Genomic DNA, 22,292 nt, shown 5'->3' with positions numbered 1-22,292 from the left:
TAACATCTATGTAAATGACACACAAAACCACAAACAAAAATAAATATTTTATTTTAATAATGGGGCAGTTTTATATCAAAGGCAATATTTATGAATATCAAAGCAAAAATTATGTTAGGATGGATTTCACCCGTTACTTGCAGCATTGGTCATGGACGTCCGCAGGATTTTTTCCAGGGAGGGGCAAGGAAGGTATTTTATTTCCAGGGGGGGCCAACATGGCATATTTTCCCCAATAATAGTGTTCATCCCTTAAAAACATTGCTTAAATTTGAATTTATCATGTTCCTGCAATAATTAACACACATTATTGTGGCTGAAATTAAATTATATGTGTGAAATATGTAATTTTTAGTTGACTTTCTTCTTTTCCAGGGAGGGGCCATTGCCCTCCCTTCCCGATGCCCATGGCATTGGTGTATTCTTGTACTAAATTGAAACAATGTTCCTGTAGAACATCATTAATAACAGTTACACATTTTATGAGGAAGCAAGTGTTTACTAGTCACTTTCCTAGGAAGAAATAGTATTTGTGAGCTTGAGGAGCTCCCGGTTGTGTTTTTGGAGACTAGGTTAAGAAATGTAATTAAGTTCACTATTCCAAGAATGAATATGGTAATTTTAAAATTATTCTTAATAGTTTGATGTTTATTTTTCAGATTTCATTAAAAAAAACTTCCTCTAATTCTTTTACCCCATTCTTTTCAGTGCCCATCAGCGGTGATAATTTCAATCCATCTGAGGAATCACCAGAATATCAACCTTACCCTTCGACAGGCTGGCAAACAGGTCCCCCTCCAACTGAAACTATGAGTGGAATTCTGGGAGTACCAGGAGAAACTAGTAGACCAACGATAGCACCTGCGAGAACACCAGGTGAACAACCACACCCACCAGGAACAATAACGGACTATGAATATCCTGACAGAAGTTTAGATCCAAATTCTGGGCCAATGACAGCGGAAGAGGAACTTGAAGAGCTTTATAGGCCTCGACCTAAACCTGGATCGATAGAAAGCCTAACTGGATCTGATCCAGAAAAGTTCGGTAGAGCCCCTAATGGGCTTCCCCTAGAAGGTCCAGGTGGTCCGTGGGAACCAACAGAGGAAGAAAGTTTACAACAAAGAATACCTACGGGATATGAAGCTGTAGGTCCTCCTGCAAGAGGCCAATATCCTGGTGGTTCTATGGAAGAGTATTATGCATACCCGGACTATGAAGGGATGGATACGCTTTCACAAGCACAAAGAGGTAAGCTACAGTGCATGATAATGTTCTCATCATCTTCAAGCCAACTTCCTGGGTTCGAATCCTGGCCTGGGCATTCTTTGTGAGTGTCCCTTCATCAATTTCATCACATCATCATTCATCCTCTAGTCAAAAGTAGCAGGAAAGGGAAATTCAATAAACTAAATCAATCATAATCGACATTCATACCATTCATAATCACTAAAATTATAAATGTGAGTTTCATAACCTGAGTACAGAGAATTATCATCATTAGCAGGTGGCTTTTTGTAATGCTAAAGGAATGTTTCCATAGAACTGTTGCCCGATGCAGGCAACTGGGACTGTGTCGAATGGCCTTGACACATCTCCTATTGTATCAGTCGCATGTGTTTTGTTATCTCTGTCTCTTTCACCGAACAAAATGGCTGTTGCATTCGGCGATAAAGACACAGATAGGATAACACATGCGACTGATACAATAGGAGATGTGTCAAGGCCATTTGGCATGGTACATGGCCCCAGTTGCCTATATCGGGTGACTGTTGTAGGAAAATGTACCTTAAATCTATCAGAGTAGGAAGTGGCTTTAGAGGCACTGTGAAAGTTCTAGGAACATCTCATGTTTGCTTGAAAGGCAAAGAGTATAAATACGAATAGATAATTGATTGAAGCTCAAACTTTAATTTACATTGTTTAAATTTGGAAATAGCATAATTCTTTCTTTCAAATAGTATTTGTGTGCCATAGCATGGTAGCCTGTATTAAACAGCCACCACTGAGAGAAAAGCTTTACACAGAATTTTTCATCTGGTGGGATTTTAAACTCATGTTTAAGGGAATATAACTGTGAATTTAGATATAAAAAGATTATAAATTAGACCTTTGTGAAAAAAATTAAGGGGAAAAGTGTTGAGGAAATTTTGGGGAGTTATTAGGGGTGAAGAAGGTTAATGAATCCTTCAGCCCTTGTGGATAATTTGTCATTTTACATCAGATTGATTTAATACTGTTTATTCACATTGGTAAATTTTGTGTTGGTATCGGTAGAAATTCTATATCAATCCACACCTAGTATAAATATATCACAGAAAGCATGAAACTGTTGGAGGTCTAACTTTGTGAATAGATGCACCAGCTGTTGATCTGTAACTACTCCTAGATATTTGAACTCATCATCTAGTAGAATAATTGTACTATTAAGATTAAGATTGGAAGTACTAGCTTCAAGTCGATGCTTTGTTTGAAGGACAACTGCCTTCATTTTCAAAACACGAAGTTCAAGCTTATTCATGGTGGCTACTCTAGGACCTTGATAAAATTCAAGTATAATTCCTGGTTTTCAAGGTGAACTTTCCAAAAATTCAAGGATACAAACAGTTTGTTTCTCTATTTCAGCCTTAACTATTACCGTCTCTTACCACCCACACATACATACACAAATATCTTAACGATATAAAGGATCTGTGCGATTCCAATTTATCAAAAAAATTCTAAATCAATTCAATTAAACGGTATATATATATACACAGTAGACTCGTGATTATCCGAGCTAATTGGGACCAAGACTACCTCGGATACGGAAAAACTCTGATAATACAGAGATAATGTGCTACTAGGTCTTAAATGACGAAACAACACTTAAAACTGTATAGTAATTATTTATTACTAGTACAACATAAATGAGAAGATTACTTTTTCAAAAAGTCTTTCATAGTTTTTTGGACACACCTTTTCCATTTGCCACTCATACTACATTACTGGCTTAGAATAGACCTATACACAGATTTAAACACCACCGTAACAATCGGATAAACCGACAATGTAACAAACACGTGCAGCAGGGATGGTGACTTAACTCCAACTTACTAGTAAACAAACAAGGGGTGCATTATGAAGCGCGATGTTTTCCAACCACTCCCTCGGTCAACCTGGAGCCTCGGTTAATCGGGACTCAGTTAATCACGAGTCTACTGTACACACACACACATATATATATATATATATATATATATATATATATATATATATATATATATATATATATATATATATATATATATGTGTGTATACTGTATATAAAAATGTAGTTGAGATTTCTTATACTCAGACTCGAAATACTTCTACAAACACAAATCACAAATGTTATGGAATATATCAATCTACAAAAAAATGTTAATTGTATAAGAATTTCAAACTCAAATTTACCTAATCAATTCAAGATATCTTGCAATAATCTTCCATCTGCGAGATAGATTGTCCCGCAAAGAACACTAACAGATCAAACGGACTGAAGGAATTCAGTTTTATTTTTCACGCAGCTTTCTTCTCTTTTTCTTCCTCGATAAAAATGAAAGCTGAACTGTGAAAAATTTGCTTCAGGGCATTAATAAACATGTATTAATTGAATGGGATTTGGATTAATAAAAGTTTCAAATTTTCACGTCTACGGAGAAAAATTCAAGTAGAATACATGCATAATTCCCGGAGGCAATAATTCATGCATAATTTCCAGAATTCAAGGAATTCCCAGTGAGTAGCCACCCTGTTATAGTACAGTATCGTACAAATATATTTCTCTTTTAATAAGCATTTATTGGACAGCATAAGAAGGACTCTCTTAAATCATATTGAATTTCATTGTCAGCTTTTTAATATTTTGAGAAAAGAAAGTCATAAATAAATAGTAATTTTGAGATAAAATTAAACATATTGAATGGTTGTTTACAGAAATCATACATTATCTAAAAGCAAATGCCATATGTTAAAATTTCAATAAATTTTCATGGCAGTGATTTTTCAATGCCAACTCTATCCAATACAGGCAATAAGCTCTGTAATATTTATCATAAATGTATATTTCAATAAAACAAGTAAAATAATGAAGTTTTGGCTACCATAATACAAGTGTTCATTTTTAAAATTTAGGTGGAGAAAATGCTGGACTAGATCCCTACTGGGCAGGTGGTGGACGTAAGTTATGTGATGTAATATTTATGAGATGTAATAAATATTAAATTCCATTCTTACATTAAACATGAAAACAATTTTGAGTCATCAATGACGGAAGAATGAACTTTACTTTAATGAATGGCATGCCCAGGAATTTTGTGGCTGGCAGCACTACTGCATTGTAATAAAGGTGCATCAGATTCAAATTAAAGTGGCTCAAAAATAATAATAGCTGAAAATGCCATTTGCTGAGTCTCACTCACAAAGTTCTTAACTCGAAAGAACCATTCTATTTTTTTGAAAGACTGGCAATCAACTCCAATTTACATTCAACAAGATAAAAGAGTTTGCTCTCATTGTCATTATATAGAACAGCAGTCTACAGGGTGAGCCAAAAGTCCTATTATACCATAGATATGTGAGTCTGTTACAAGACCAGTACCACGATCTGAAAAAAGCCGCTCGGCATGCATTTTCCACTATCACTTGCACAAAACTATCAATTCACATAATGTGTTTTTAATCATTATTATCACTATTATTATAATTGTTACATGCTACTTATTAATTCATACTGTTCTCTCTCTCTCTCTATCTGTGTTTGTCTTATTGTCACTTTTTATTACTCATGTAACAAAGTTTATTGTTATTCATTCCTGTTGGAGGCACATAGTAGTTTTGATTCCACTTGAAGTGGTAGAACCAGTCCTGATTAGTTTATCTGTGCACAAAGAGGACTTGGGACAAAATTTGGACTGTATTATGGGGGATTGCTCATGTGACTAAGGTGTCTAGTTTACCATCCTTTTGTGTACCAATATTTTGCTGGTCATGCACTGATCATATTCTGCACGATTATTAGCAACAGTTTCATCTGTCATTCTAAGAATTTCCCTAAGTTTTTAGGTCTGAATAATACTTTTCTCACTCTTAGGATAACTTTATGTACAGTTCATGAACATAAGCAATTATAAAGCCCATAAGTTAAACTATGGATGAGAAACAAAATATTAATTTACAAAACAAAACACAGTTGATCATAAATTTAATATAAAATAGTTAAGAACAATTTTATACAATATACAGAGCAAAAATAATTGCTCCAAAAAACATTGTAATCCTTTTCTCAAGGTATACTGGATTTAGGAGTGATTGAAAACAGTAAACTTTGTAATATTCTCAAGCACAATCATGACATGTTGGAATAGTGATTCGTGATTAATATACTTATTCTATGTAAAACAAGTGTTACATGTAACTAAAGATTTCTAAGTTACTCCAAACAGTAAGATACTACAGTCCCCATTACTTTGCTCCCAAAAGTAACCTGTTACTGTTACTTTACTTCCAAAAGTTACCATTACTTGTCATAAAACAGTGACTTAAGTGTTTACACAAATATTACATATGCTCTCTGTAGTGTATGTTTTCCAGTGTCGTGTACAAGTTTAACCTTTAGCTGGCAAATGGGAGATCTTTCTCCCGCACAGTTATTTTATGTGGACAACATGCTGCTATTAATTTGAATGAAAAAGCTGCCCACCCAATTTATAAACCTATTGATCTTATGATTTGGATGTTGAGCACGGATGGGAGACATATCACCATGTGACATTTTTTAAAAAATGCACATGATATTTCATTTCTGTTTTTTTTTGTTCATTAGTATACATGCAAAGGTATGACATATCGAGTTATAAAACAATATCCATTGTTACTATTGAAATTCCGGAAATTGTTTCCATAAGCTGTCAACACTACTGCTCTTATGCATTATTATTTTTTCCCACAAGAAGTATCAGCCTGTTTTCAATGAAAGTTTGCATACTACATTTTTCCATTCACCTCAGTCTATTGTGGGGGTACATGTGCAAGTATGCCAATTTTTATATTTTTTAAATTAATTTTCTTCTTCTTTTAACACTCATTTTTGGGAGGCCCAAAGTATACATTTTACCTCCGCTAGAAGCCCAGTCTTTAAGAAAGCAAAATGATTTCATCTCCGTAAGACAATTATTTCTCAAGCAATGATTTTCCTAATTTTTAAATTTATTTATTATTTGGAAAATGTGAAAAGCAAACACTTGGAAAGGTTCCATCTGCAAAGGAGCTCACAAGGCTCTACCGGATAAAGTTTGAAACAAAATAACAAAGCATGTTTTGTCCTAGCAAATCAATCCTTCAGTTCTGAATTTACCAGAAGTATGTAAGTAATGCAGTAGCTTTATAATGCCTGTTATAATTTCAGTAACACATTACTAATGCAAATACTGGAAAAGTACTTGCATTAGTAACATGCTACCAAGTAATGTATTTCTTGCATTATGTTACTCCCCAAGCCTGTATGGAATAATGAAATCAGTCTCTCATTTAATGCATATCCATTTTGTAATCAGGTCCCGGTTACAAAGGATGGCTGAACGAGGGTCCATATTACAGAGGAGGTAAGAAGGTAATATTTCTATCTAATTGGCCCAAATTTAAAATTTCACAGAACAAAATTCACTAAGCACATGATACTAATAAGCATACACCCTAATACAGACTTCTAACATAGAAGAGAAATGTCCCAGTGCACTTTATGCCTGATACAAGAAACGTATCATTGTAACATTGTATTCAGCATCAATCATTACTTAATAATCCAATATTGTCAAAAATGACTTGGTGTGCAAAATTTGGAGGTGGCAACATAATGATATACTGCTGTTTTTCATGGCTTAGGTCAGACAGTTTTGTTTTGGTGTCAGAAAATTACATGTAGACTGGGACAATTCTGTTCTTCACTCAGCCTTGGCAACAGTTTAGAATATGCCTTTACTGGTGACAAGCTGATAAGTATGCTGATTTATTGAATGTCTTTGTTTATTTGACTTTGCTATCTACCAGTTTTTGGCTAATTGCGAAGATGAGGATGAGTGATGATATGATTGATCGATTGATTGATTTGCTTTTTGTGCCACTTTTGGGTAATTTGCGATGATGGGGATGAGTAACGACATGATGAAATTGATGAATGGACACTCACAAACATCCATGCCCAGGCTGCGATTCGAACATCATAAAGCAATGTGCTATTCACTCCACCATGGGGCCCGGCTGAGTGATGATATGATGACATTGATGAAGGGAATCTCACAAAGAACACCCATTCTCAAGCCAGGATTCGAACCCAGGACTCCTGGTGTTGTAGCATGCCATGCCAATCACTCCATCATGGAGGTCGGCACTGTTGTACTTCAGCCGATACCAGTGATGTTGTTTGTATCAGGAAATGTCAGTTGCATTTTAACCACCGATACTTTTATGGAATCCAAGTGTTTTGCAGCATTCACAAAAATCGCAAGTGGCACTTCGCAAAGTGTAAATATCATGGAAATTATGTAAAATGCATAGGGTGACCATATGTCCCATTTTGACCAGAACAATCCCATTTCAGAGGTGTGTCCCGATTATCCCTTCTTTGTAATTTAAAAACCACTATTTGTCCCGTTTTATAAAAGTGTAGCAATTCGCTTGAAAACTAAATTTCATGCATAAAAAAGTGATTTAATTTTTAAACTAGCATCATGAACACACTGTGGCAAAACAGCTGGAGTTTGAAGCACTTCATAAGAATCAAAATGTTACATTGTTGTCGAGAATGTTTGAGCAAACAGCAGTTTGGTGTTTAGGTTAGCTCGCGTCGTGAGTTGTATTGCTTTATGTGTGTTCCATTATTTGTAGAGCAATGAATATGCATGGCCAAGAAGTGTATATATGTAGTTTCAAGACAGACCTGCAACTAGAATTTAAATTCCCGCATCTTGACACTCAAAAGACAAATCTCAGTTGTGTCAGATACGTGGGGAGTTTTATGAATGTGTGATTAAGAATAAAGTTGTTTTCAAGAAGATTGGTTCTTCTGATAAATACTTCTGGCACTCATCAACTTCAAAATAATTAATAACTTTTGACAATGTGAGATGGCATTTCATTTATTGTTTTATAATGTATCATTTATGGAACCCATTATTTAATAAATAATAATAATAATGCATTAATAATAACAATAATTTTGTAATGAGGCCTAAGTGATTTTTCAGAAGGCGGGGGGGGGGGAGGTAAACTGAGGTAAACTCCTTAGGATGTCCCGTTCTTGGGTCAAAATATTATGGTCACCCTAAAAGTGCATAATTTTCATTATTTTTGCAATAATGTTCTGAGCAGGGCGAACTTTGTGATCCAATCCCAAGTAGCCAATCTGTGCATAAAAGTGAGCTTTAAACTAAAATCAAATCAAACCAAATCAAGCAAATGTAATGTTTTGAAATATTTAAATAGGATTACAAATATCCAAAAACTATTTACATACATCTGTTCAGCAAAATTGTGAGTTTGTTTATTTCTGCTGAGAGTTTCCACTATAATTGAAAAGCAATCTTCTGGCACTTTAGTTCTTATTTCTGTTGGATGGAGGCTTGTTTTCTTCACGTGAGAAAGGGCTTTGGCTGCTCTACTGACATCTATACTCCTTGTACAAAACTCATCAGAACCATACATTAAATAAGTGGTAAATAAAATCATTAATGTTCTTCACGAAATATTGATTATTTTAGGTTTGATCTATAGAATATTGTTATTGGTGCAAGTAAATTTCATTTTGATATATTATTGGTATGAGTAAAATTTTAAATCTATCCATATCTACAAGAATTTACAGTTGTTATATTAAAGTGTATTGTATATTTAAAATGTACCTGATGTTTATAAATTAATGACCATGCTTTATATTTTTATCACACTGTGAAGTTCCTTTAAATCTAAATAAGTTTTTTTAATGTAAATTGTATACTTTTTATCATTATAAACTCATTTATTTATATATCACTATAGTTATCATAGTACATTTTGGTGTGTTGTGAAGGTATGTAAATGAATAATGTGTTTCACACAATAATCACATTATTTGGAGTAAAATTTAATGTGACAGTACAATTATTGATCAAACTTGTGAATGGAATTTTAATATATTGTTCTTATTGTAAAAATACTTCAGACCAAATAACAAAACATGTCATATAAATGGTGACGCAAAAGTCATCATCCTATTTGAACTGACCTTTATTTTGACATCTTGTTGTTTATATCAGTAGTGTTTTGTCAGTTAAATAGAAAATAATCACGAAATTTATTGTGTGCAAGAATGAATTCATATACCTCACAAGAACATGGAAAAATTGTCACAATTTTGCGTGACACTTTTCCAGGTAGAGTAATATCCCGTTTTGGTGATTTCCCATGGCCGGCCAGGTCCCCTGATTTGTCCCCTCCAGATTTTTTTCCTTTTGGAATATTTCAAGTCATTGGTTTATGTCATTGGTTTATGTGAATAAGCCAGAGTCATTACAGCAACTAAAGGACAATATTCAGCATGAAATTGAAAACATTTCCCTGCAGATTTCCAATACCAATGGAAATGTAATAAAAAGAGCCCAAATTTGCATTCATTCAAATAGTGGTCATTTATGGAATGTTATCTTTAAAAATTGAGGACATAAAACTTACAAGTATCAATAAAAGTTTAACACACAAAAAAAATACTTTGTTTAATTTAAAACCCAAGCTATATGGTAAGAAAATCAGTTGATCACTTTTGCGCCACCCTGTAGAATAATGCACATGTAATTTTCAGAAAGGTCTTCACAACTGTCCATGTTACTACTAACATCACAAAATATTAAAACATATACAACATACCTGCAGTGATTAAAAGACGTTAAAACACATCAACATTTTGATCCAATGTACCAAGTAACTTTCTCATGATAGGAGTTTAAATAGAATAAAGCACATAAGTTGAGCATGTGATGATGTGGGCATCTGGCAAATGTACTTATGAATGACTTTTTAGCTACTACAGGTATATTGCATGTATTTCAGTCTTTTGTGGTAATGTTCATGTTATATATCATGAATACAGTTTATTTTCACCTTAATTATTGCAGCTTGTTCCAACCACAAGCATAAAACTTATTTTGTTTTGTTCCTTATGTAATTTGAGAATGGCAATGAATTTTATTTTTATGTCTAGACCATTTTTTATTTATCGTTAGCTCTATTAACATGATAAAAATTCATAAAATTATACCAATTTTGAAATTAACTTAAAAATGGTGGTAAATTATCAAATGAGCCAAATCATTAGAGCCAAAAAAAGATCAACAATACTACATTAACAATATAAATTAGCACCATGTGTGTGTTTTATTGTTGTAATGGTTGATTTGGAAATGGTAAATTAACAATGCATAATCTTTCAGATATGGAGGGAATGGGTGAAGATCAATTCATCGATCAGCTTGCAGAAAGTAAGTCATTATTAGAGATGTATTAATATGGTGTCCTTCTTTCCTTATAGTATAATTATTGCTAATGAAAATATTTAAACTTTTATTAAGAACATTTTACATGATGAGGAAAGACTAAAAGATATTTTAAAAATGTGCGTTGATTCAGTGAGATGAAGCTATGTTTTTATATAAAAAATTCAATTTTTTAAATGTTTTCTTTGGTTGCTATTTACTATCAATCTAGCTCTCTAGATTCATTGTGATGATGGGAATAAATAATATGAAATATTTTAAGTAAAAATGTAAGAATTTTAAGTATAAATTTGTAACTCATTTGTAAATATTAATTGTAGATACTTTACTATTTATGGTAGAATTGGAAGATGATATTGCTTATTTTTATTCTTGTCTTGCAGGTATAAGTGCATTCCTTCAATTTCTAGAGGAAAATTATCCGGATGGTAATACTTTATGAAATTTTTTGTACCATAGTTGTATTTCTTAATTTAGTAAAATAATCTTTTCATATGTCTCATTTCTTAGTTGCATAATTGTACAATTAATGAGAAATGTGCAATTTACTAACTTATTCATATTTTTGGAAATGAGCGACGCAGTAGCAAATAATTACAGAGAAACTTGGTACTCATGGTTTCAATGAAGCTGTTTTTTAGTTTCTTTTGGGCCCCAAAATTAATAGAACAAGTTAAAAACAACTTCACAGAAACCGTGAGTTCTACGTTTCTCCGTAATTACTAACTTATATTATTTACAATGCATTTCTTTTTAATGTAAACTGTTAAGCTTGGATTCCTTGAGGTCATGATAACTCCATTTGTTATAATGACATAATGAAAATATACACTTATCTTCACTGGAAAATATATTAGAAAAATTTAATATAACAGTTGGGCTGAAAAGTTCGTAGGCTGACTCATAGATGGCGTTACTAGAATTAAATCCATGTGATTTTTACTTAGTACTAACCTTCAAAAGATACGTGTATAAATTTCACAGCTGCCGGATAATTAGTTCGTGAGATATAGCATTGTGAGTGAAGCAGCTTTTGTTATTGTGAAAAAATGGATAAAAAAGAATTTCGTGTGTTAATAAAGCATTGCTTTTTGGCGAAAAAAAATACTGTTGAAGCCAAGGCTTGGCTTGATAAACATTATTCGGACTCTGCACCAGGAAAATCAACCGTTGAGAAGTGGTTTGCTAAATTTAAATGAGGCGAAATGAGCATCGAAGACGATGCACGCAGTGGACGCCCCAAAGAGGCTGTTACCGACGAAAACATAAAAAAAGTCCACAAAATAATTTTAAATGATCGTAAAGTGAAGTTGATCAAGATAGCTGAGACTTTAAAAATATCAAAGGAACGTGTTGGACATATTGTGCATGAATATTTGAACATGCGAAAGCTGTGTGCAAAATGGGTGCTGCACGTGCTCACAATCGACAATGCACCGTGTCACAAATCAATGAAAACGATGGCAAAATTATATGAATTAGACTACGAATTGCTTCCCCATCCACCATATTCTCCAGATCTGGCCTCCAGTGACTTTTTCCTGTTTGCAGACCTTAAAAGAATGCTCGCTGGAAAGAAATTTAGCACTGATGAAGAGGTAATCGCCGAAACTGAGGCCTATTTTGAGGCTAAAGAGAAATCGTACTATAAAAATGGCATCGAAAAATTGTATGACCGCTATAATCGTTGTATCGCCCTCGAAGGCAACTATATTGAATAATAAAATCGAATTTTGTCAAAAACATATTTTTTACTATGTTAGCCTACGAACTTTTCAGCCCAACTGTTAGATATATCATCTTCTTCTATCAATGTTGTAGTTTTAATTAGATGTAAGCACGTTAGTAACTTCTTCCATGAAACTAACTTGTGGAGGGAAGCAACGAGTTCCCAAGTGAATGGTGGCAAAGGCCACCAAAATTAATTATTATTATTATTATTATTTATTATTTGAAGTAGGTTTACACTTAAGCTTACAGTATTTTTACACAGATTATCTTTGCAAGTAAGATTCACGGGTAGTGCTTAGTAACTCACTTACGTCTAATTATTATCAACCACATATTTTATTCCCCAAACATGAAGTTGTAGTTTGGTTATGATGGCCATTATTTTGATCAAATGGGATCCATGCTGATGTACTCATTTAAAATTATATCAATCAATAAATTTTCAAGATAATTCACACATATTGTTATTGGGCAGGTCAAATTTAATATCATATACCTTACATGCATACACACACACAATATGTTTTCTGTGTATTTTGTTCCCTAAAAATTCTAAACATATTACAGGTGCTGTCTCTCCACTGGTTCATCCATTGGATGAAGAATGGATCATCAGTGAAGGTAATAGTGCATATCCGTTACTAATAAAGTACTAAACAAAAGTTCTTTAGCCAAAATATATTTACAAAATCACAATCAATTGCTTTCAAAGCTGTTAATAAATGAGCTTAAAAAAAAGAAAAATAGTTTCATCATGTTTATCTCTTAAAATATATGTATATATATTTAGTTATTATTTAAATTAAAACATATTTAGATAATTAGTTCTTAGTTGATTTGTTGTTTTAAGTCCACTTTATGCACATTAAGGCTAATTGGGACTGGACCTACAGTTTAAAGTGGGAACTGAACCACTATGTGCCTTCAACCGGGTATCAAACCTGAGACTCCTTGATTACAAGGCAACGATGCTACCACTGCGCCATCGGGGAGGCCCTGGATAATTAGGAAGAGTAAAATTATTTGAATTATTTTGTATGAATCTCGTGGAACTCATCACTGTTCACACTTAATGGGCAGCAAGACAGAGAAATAAACAACTCTGTGGCTACATACTTATCCTTTGTAAGTGTTTATGATATGATATGATATGATTTATTTCATTCCTTTGACCATTGTACAGTGGTTGTTTTCCACACATGGTATGGAACATGTCAGCACATTACAGTTAATAATTATTTTCAAATAGGTACAAGTATGAAGATATTATACATAACATTTAAAAACATTGATTACATTATAATTGATTCTCCTTGTTCGTGCTGTTAGTTGCAAGGTTTACATTAATTTACATACATATAATAGATAAAATCAATACATACATATACAGTCCTAGGAGTTCATTTAGGATGTGACAATTTGCAATTTATTGTCAGGTACTCTTTAACAGAATAAAAACAATGATCTAATAGGTATTTTTTTACATGCTTTTTATATGAGGTAGCTGATTGTATTATTTTTATGTCACTTGGAAGGTTATTGAAACAGTGAACAGCCATATATTTAGGTCCTTTCTCAATAATGTGGTGTTGTGTGATGGTATTGTGAGGTTGCTGCCATTCCTTGTATAATATTTATGTGAGGAGTTGTTACATTTGAAGGAATCTAAGTCAGTTTTTACATACATCAACAGATGAAGTATATACAAGCATGGTGAGGGTAATATGCTTAAATTTTTAAACAGTCTTCTGCAGGGTGTATTTCTCTTAGCTCCTGCTATTATTCTGACAATTTTCTTTTGCAGCACAAAAATTTTATTACTATTAGTGGAATTTCCCCAGAAGATTATACCGTATGTTAATAAATATTGAAACATGGTGTAATATAGTATTTTCAATGTTTCTAGGTTTGATATTGTTTTCAGTGTATTAATGGCAAATATAAGTTTACCTAGTTTTGCGGAAAGGTGATCTATGTGGGTCCCATTTTAAGCTTTCATGAATCCATACTCCCAGGAATTTGACTGTTTTAACGTGATTTACTGTCATATTACCTAATGTAACATTTGGTTCATTTATCAATTTATTCCTTGTGTGATGGAAATTGACAGCCACAGTTTTGCTGCTGTTTAATACTAAATTATTGTCAGAAAACCATTTTCTGAGTTTGATTGTTACATGTTTGATATTAGAGTTAAGGTTTTGTTCCTTACCACCGGTGATGGCTACACTTGTATCATCTGCATAAAGAGTCGTTTTTGCTGAATTTAAATTTATTGGCAAATCATTAATATATATTAAGAAGAGTAATGGTCCAATAATAGAACCTTGTGGAACTCCACTTGATATTGTGCAGGGTTTTGAGACAAAGCTAGATTGCGCACCGTCATCCTTTCTGTGGATAATCTCGACTATTTGCATACGACTGCTAAGATAGGATGTGAGCCAATCGTGTGCGATGCCTCTTATGCCATAATGTTTTATTTTCTGTAATAGTTTTTCATGGGGTACTAGGTCGAAGGCTTTTGTTAAATCTAGAAAGAGTCCCGTGCATTGTCCCGTTTTGTCTAATGTTTCTCTTATATATTCCAAATATTGAAACACAGCAGATTCAGTTGATTTCCCTTTGCAGAAGCCATGCTGAGTATTTGAAATAAGTTGTTGTTTTTCTAAAAATGACACAATTCGATTGTTCATGGTAGCTTCTAAAATTTTCGAGAAGGGGGAGAGGAGAGATATTGGTCTGTAGTTGGTTAAGTTGTTTCTATCTCCTTTCTTGTATATTGGAATTACTTTTGCTTCCTTCAGCTTTTGTGGAAAAACTCCTGAGGTGAAGGACAAATTGATTATGTGGCACAGTGGGATTGCAATATATTCTTTGCATTGTTTGACAACATAAGTGGGGATTTCATCTACACTACACGAGAAAGTAGGTCTGAGTTTCTGGATGCAAGTACATTGTTTTGGTGCATGTTCCTAATTTCTTTAAGTTGTTTGTGTTGTGACTGGTACTAGTGTTGGGGGTGGAGTACATTTTCGCAACATTTGCATGGTATTCATTTAATAATGTTGCAACTTCGAGAGGTTCCTTTACAGTCTCAGAATTATGTTGTAGTGCAATATTTTCTTTTCTTTTGCTGCCTCCATGTAGCTCTGTGTTTACAATTTGCCACATTGTTTTAGATTTATTTTCGGAATTTATGATGGTATTCTCATTGTGCATTTGCTTAGCCTTTTTATTATTTTTATATAGATTGACTTGTACTTGTGGAAATATGTTTCAAAATCAGCTGTGGCATCTTCATCTTTTCTGATTCTGCTTAGATATCTCATTCTTTCACTATATTTAATAATTCCAGGTGTTATCCAGTGGTTCTTTTGGGTTGCTGAAGTTCTAACTTGTTTCTTGGGAAAAGCTATTTCGAAATAATAAGTGAACGTTTTTAGAAATGATTTATATGCTTCATCTGTATCATTGGACTCATGAATATCACTCCACGTTTCGTTGCTTAATAAATAATGAAAATAATTAATATATTTTGTTTGCTGAATGACCTTTTGCTTACAACTTGTGTTTCATAAGATGGCCACGGTGGCTCAGTCGGTAACGCATCTGACTACCATGCTCAAGGTCCCGGGTTCGATCCCCGGGTGGTTCAAATCCGGGAACTTTTCTAACGGTGGAAGCGGGCCCGGTGCCCACCCAGCGTCGAATAACATGGGTACCTGGGGGAAACCCTGGGGGGGGGGGGGTAAAGGCGGTCAGGGGTGTGATGCTGATCACATCACCAACACTCACGACCGGATCAAGAAAGTGTGGGGCGTTACCCCCACACCCCCTATATGCCTTCATGGCGTGGTGCTATGCACAGGGGAACACTTTACCTTTACCTTTTTTGTGTTTCATTTTTGGTACTGTGTTTTGGATTAGTCACTGTGGTTGGTGATAAAGAAAACATTTGAGCTTGATGGTCAGAGAAACCTGTGTCAAATACAGATGTCTCACAGTTACATAGGTGTTGGTTTATGAGTATTTGGTCAAGTGCACTTTCTGTGTATTTGGTGATTCTTGTGGGTTGCTTGACCATGTGTTCTAAATTATACATGTTATACACATTTAAAGTGCTAATAGATTACTAATAAATGATGGCTTTGATATTTGATAGTGTTAAAATGTAACGACTTATGTGAAACCATATTTTCTATATTTTTTTATTTTCAGGTGGATATTTGCCCTTGCCAATCTCTCAAGAATATGACGAAATAGTTCCAGGTAACTTTTATAAATAATATTTATGTATATATATGTTTATTTTATGAGGCATTGCAGATATTAGGGGTGAATTTGCAAAATACAAGTTGCGGGACTCAGCAATTTTCCAAACATCTGTCCTATTCTGAAGCAAATTTCAAAGTATTTGAGGCGAGGTAGACTCCTGTCAGATGTTGCATGAGTTCTGCAGTTATCAATGTACAGGGTTTCTCAAAAAGTCACTTAACAGACTCGGTACAAGGCCACTGCAGCGTGCAACATGGAAATGGTGATGACCAATCGTTGCCAGGCCCACAGGGAATCACATTGACGCCACCTTCAAGGTCGGCGGCCATCTTGATGTCCGCCATCTTGAATTCAACTTCAGAATTTTAAATGGGAAGGGGTTGATATGATATATCAAATCGGGCTAGAATTTCACGAGAAATGCAATGGTGAAGATTTTTTTTATATATCTTTAACCAGTAAAAAGTTATTTATTTATTTATTAATGCCTTGTTTTAAATGGCGGAGTTAAGGCCATACAAAGCCTTTTCTTCCACTCAACCATACATTTAAAATTATACATTATTATATTATACACAAAGTACACTAAGTCATTTCACATAGGTCCACACACACACATTATACTCACACACACAAGTCTTAACTGCCTGAATATAACACACAAAATACAAAATATATAATACATATAGTTATGACTGAATTCTTGTACAAATTTTCTCCTTTTCGAGGTGTTAGAAAAATGCTTTAAAATTTGTTTAGAACATCGGTAATCATCGAGATCAAAGTGATATCTAGGGAGAGAAGTTCGCATGCCATTGCACTAGATTTTAATTGGATACATCCATGAAGAGCTGCGCATTATGAATGGTTGTCGCGAACAATTACAGTGTGATGCTTCCATTAAATGAAAAGTCCTTCACAGTGACAAGGCTAATGTTTATGTTCATAAGGAAGTTCATAAACAGAATATTTGACCCTTGTCATCTGATAACCCATTTTCAACAGATCAAAGCTGAATGGTTAGGGCTGGCAAGTTAATGGTGTGGCGTGCTGTGTGGAACACGATTGGTTAGTCAGTTTTTCATCAACAGAACCTTAAATGCTTAGGGCTACTTGGATTTGTTAAATAAACAGGTTTTTCATCCTTGCTTATGGAAGAAGGTACTTTTTACAGAGATTTTTTTCAATAGGGAGGAACACCAGAACATTATGGGAACATTCTGAACGGCAGTTTCTGTCCAAAGTTAAGTTATCAGATGACAAGGGTCAAATATTCTGTTTATGAACTTCCTTATGAACATAAACATTAGCCTTGTCACTGTGAAGGACTTTTAATTCAATGGAAGCGTCACACTGTAAATTGTTCATGACAACCATTCATAATACGCAGCTCTTCATGGATGTATCCGATTAAAATTGTGTACAATGGCATGCGAACTTCTCTCCCTAGACGTCACTTTGATATCAATGCATTACTGATGCGCTAAACAAATTTTAAGGCATTTTTCTAACACCTCGAAAAGGAGCAAATTGGTACAAGAATTCAGTCATAACTTTTTACTAGTTAAAGATATATAAAAATAAAAAAACCTTCACCATTGCATTTCTCATGAAATTCTAGCCTGATTTCTTATGTCATATCAACCCATTCCCATTTAAAATTCTGAAGTTGAATTCAAGATGGCGGGCATCAAGATGGCCGCTGACCATATGGGTGGCGTCAATGTGGTTCCCCCTTGGCCTGGCAACAATTGATCATCACCATTTCCATATTGCACGCTGCAGTGGCCTTGTACCGAGGGTGTTTAGTGACCTTTTGAGCCAACCTGTATATGATACAACAATAAAAAAAAATCGACCATTGTCGAGTTCGCCCTTTATATCCGCAACATCTCATATATTCTGCAGAAGTTCTAATCAATTATCAAAACTACTAACTTCAAATACTTTGATAAGGAGCAATATTGATAATGTACAGAACAAGGGCGTGCAAGGAACAGGATTTAGGGATTCAAGATTCCTGAAATACCTGTAAAGTTACAAAGTTACAGTACTAAAAATAAAAATGCTAAATTAGCTTTATCCACCTTCATCGGCGAAACTTGGTAGAGGCAAGGGGGGCACTTGCCCCACCAAAATTTTCGGGTTTATTAAAATTTACAAGTTTACCTGAGGAACAAAGTAATAAAGAGTAATATTTGTAATTTCGCAAACATCACAGTTATTTAGCAAACAATCCTGGATGCTGTTTTTATGGGATAGAAAACTTTTCAAGTCTCTTCTTCCAATGTTAAGCCCCAGGTTTGATTCTCCCCCTCAAAATTAGGACCAGTTAAATTCTGCCCTCACATAATTAGGCCCAGTTTAATTCTGCTCCCTCAAAATTTGGCCCACGTTTAATTCTGTCCACTCAAAATTAGGCCTAGTTTGATTCTGCCCCCTCAAAGTTAGATCCCAAGTTACGTCCACACCTCTTTTTGTTTCCAATATTTATATAAATCACAAAGTTCCCATTTTATTCTCAGTAGATGGAGATGAGTTGTTGTGTAAAGAGCTAACTACACTGTTTTGTTAGGAAAAGTTCTCTTCAACTAAAAACCCACTCAAATGATTTGAGTATAGTTCCAAATGTACACTAGCTCACATGCAGAGTAAGTAAAACCTAATTCAACGTTGTACTGCAAGTCACAGAGAAAATGTCATCACACATTTTGAGTTTGTACAAATCAATAGGAGTATGCAAGGTTTCAAAATTTTGGTACATGGATCACGAAGATCCCTATTGCAATACCAATTTCTGTTGTTTTTTTTAGGGCTGAGCCGATAGCACTTTGAACCAATACCGATGCCAATATTCTTACTGATTCCAACCGATACCAATACAGATACTTGAAAATTACAATAATCAAAATTAGTTCAAGATATTGATCAATATTGGTATGTAAATATTCTTCTCCAATTAATTATGCATCACCTTACCAAGAAATTTGGTTTAGAATATTGAAGAATTACAAGAATATTAAAATAGAAGTTATCTAATCACAAAATAAAGCTTTTTGACTAAAATTGGTGGGAAAAAAAAGAAAGTTTGAATTTTTCATAATTTCCAGGATAATTACACATCGCGAAAGTGTCATGCAGCATTTTTGTGGACTCCATGAAAGAGCAATAAGTCGGAAATGTATCAAGAGCAATATACCTGAAAAGTATCAGCTTGTATCGGTAGATGAATTTTAACCGATACTTTCCGATACCTATACGACTGGTATCGGCCGATACCGATACATCGACATCGGCTCAGCCCTAGTTTTTTTTTTATAAATCCTGAACAGTCAAGACATTTTGAATGACTCTGTATTAAATGTGAAAAGTGCAAGCCTCAGTCGGCATGGAAGGTGAAGTGGCACAAGAACATTTTGATGTTTTGAAGGAGAAATGATCAATGAATGAGCATCATTAAAATTAATAACGTTACAGATTATTTTGGTGTGCATGTGATACTCTGTGGGTGGGCGAAAGCCACCACTTGATCAGCCCCTACTAAATTTGAAATGAATTAATGCGGCCTGCTCCCTTTGTTTAACTTCACCTCCTCCTCAAATAATAATAATGAGAGTAATATTAATAATACACTTCTAACGGAATATGCTAACATCATCTTTGGCATACCTTATCTTTTAAAGGCAACACAAATGTGCAAGTATAAAGAATTTAAAACATCACCAAGAATGCAACTTCATCTCAAAGTTTGAAGATGTTTTAATTTATTATTTCATGCATTATTCTATTGCCTTTTAAAGGTAAATCCAACATGACTATTGAATCAAAACACCTGTAGCTAGATTCAAAATAGTGCTTAATTCATAACTAGGTAACAATAAATAAATATTACGTAGAATTTGCTTTGCTTGAATTATTTCCAATCTTCAAATATGTAGAATAAATATAATGCAGTACTCCCAAAATGATGTATTTAATTACCTCAGAAAATTTACAATTTGTTTTAAAGTCAGACAAATCAGAACTAATACAACATATTTCTACTAGGAATAAAACTGGTGATTTCTTGCTTGAATATCTGTATAATAATACACAAGGTTATCTATTAAAATTTGTAATTTGAGAACAATACCAGAAAGTATGAGATGATCAGATGCTAAAGAATGTTAATCTTTAATGCAATAGTAAAAAACAGCATAAATAAAGAGAACTGGTGACATTCTGATATCTTACGGCAATAAATGTACTTCTTTAGGAATCACAAAAAGCTATTAAAGTATTTTATCAATCAGATTATCACTTCATGAATAACCACAAAAAAATAATACAATAAAATGAAATATAAAATAAAAATATAATAAATTTGTTACAAAATACAAATAGTTGTCAGTGATATTATTTTCTTCTTTAATTATTTTAATTGTGCGTATTGCTCATTCAGTCACAACCAAACAAATAACTATAAAATTCCAAGTAAAAAGTTTTTTTGGGATTGCTCAATAAATTACAATCTGAATATTTTACAAATTATAATTTCACATTTGTTATAAGAAATTCAAAGTTTATAACAAAAAGTGTAGGTTCAACGATTATCTTCCTATTGTTTTGACAGACTATAACTACTACTATATTATTGAGGATCCCATTGATCAACCATTACCAACAGGTAAGTATTTACCTCTTAAAAAATGACTTTTCACAAATTATTGAAAATTATATATATTTATATTATTTAATAATTGCCCCCTGGGAAAATAATATCTTAATGAGCTGATGCATGGAAAATGTTGCATGTAATTTTTACTTCCTACAGGTCAGGTATTTCTAACTAATTCTTTAAAATATAAATATATTTCCAAAATCACTTTTTTTTTGGCTTTTAATTTCACAAGGTATGCTTAAGCCATTATTTAATACTTAAAAATATATATTCTTCATAATATTAATAGAAGAAGACAATAACAGCATAATAATTAGTGGATTGATTTATCAACACTAAAAACCTCTAAATAGGCAAGCAAATTGGCACCAAACATTATGAAAATAGGCATTATAAACTGAAAAGGCATCAAAATAGGCAATAAACAAGAATTTGTAATTTCAGTTTTCTTTCGTCACTTTCACAGTTATTTGCACAGAGAAAACATAATGTAATTAAATACACAATTTTTAAAATAAAGCAAATCAATCAAGAAAGGAAATCTGATATTCCTGGACTGGGCACTACACAGTTCTATCCAATTATGATTCATCTCCATGCAAAGGGGTGAGATGAGTCCAATCCTATCAAGTAATTTAATATGTTTAATTTATATATATCTTGTACTTCTATTGAAAGGCTGTGTTGTAATATGAAACGCAACGCTAAAACTGCCAAGTGAGCAGTATGTACATTTTCTACTTCTTTTATTCCTTTATAATTCATGTTGAGTTAACAAATGAAGTTCAATATGTGTAATATTGTTTAATGTGTAACCACGAAGCTTAAAAAAGTGTTTTGCAGTTTCTAGAGAGTTTGTGTCGATATATTGATGGTAGATGAGTGAAGCAGTTTGTTTTGGTGTAAATTTCTGCTGTTATGTGAAGAGAAAAACAGATAATGGAAAAACGCGAGGATGGCTTTGAAACCTTGAATGATCGGTGGTTGAAAGTGTGAAAGTAATGTGAAGATTTTTATTAATTGTGGACTTTTAAAAGTTAGTTATTATTAGAAGTGAAAGGTTTAGGATTCGATAAATA

General features: G+C 33.5%; 1 protein-coding gene across 23 annotated transcripts in view; it reads left to right on the top strand.

Moving 5' to 3' along the window:
* Positions 1–22,292, top strand: part of LOC146002409 (uncharacterized) — a 229,609-nt gene that overhangs the window by 132,821 nt on the left and 74,496 nt on the right. For 21 of the 23 annotated variants that reach the window (XM_083140191.1, XM_083140194.1, XM_083140174.1 and 18 more), the window contains 8 exons: positions 709–1,251; positions 4,156–4,200; positions 6,576–6,623; positions 10,482–10,529; positions 10,928–10,972; positions 12,843–12,896; positions 16,497–16,547; positions 21,166–21,219. In XM_083140191.1, coding sequence (XP_082996317.1) covers positions 709–1,251; positions 4,156–4,200; positions 6,576–6,623; positions 10,482–10,529; positions 10,928–10,972; positions 12,843–12,896; positions 16,497–16,547; positions 21,166–21,219 — 888 coding nt within the window. The remainder of the gene's footprint in view (positions 1–708; positions 1,252–4,155; positions 4,201–6,575; positions 6,624–10,481; positions 10,530–10,927; positions 10,973–12,842; positions 12,897–16,496; positions 16,548–21,165; positions 21,220–22,292) is intronic. The other 2 variants (XM_083140184.1, XM_083140186.1) reach the window with 2 other exon arrangements.

This window comes from Lepisma saccharinum, chromosome 18 (assembly GCF_977018435.1).
Source record: "Lepisma saccharinum chromosome 18, izLepSacc3.1, whole genome shotgun sequence".
Taxonomy (NCBI): domain Eukaryota; kingdom Metazoa; phylum Arthropoda; class Insecta; order Zygentoma; family Lepismatidae; genus Lepisma; species Lepisma saccharinum.
The sequence above is the reverse complement of the archived record's forward strand: the minus strand, read 5'-3'. Positions and strand labels throughout refer to the sequence as shown.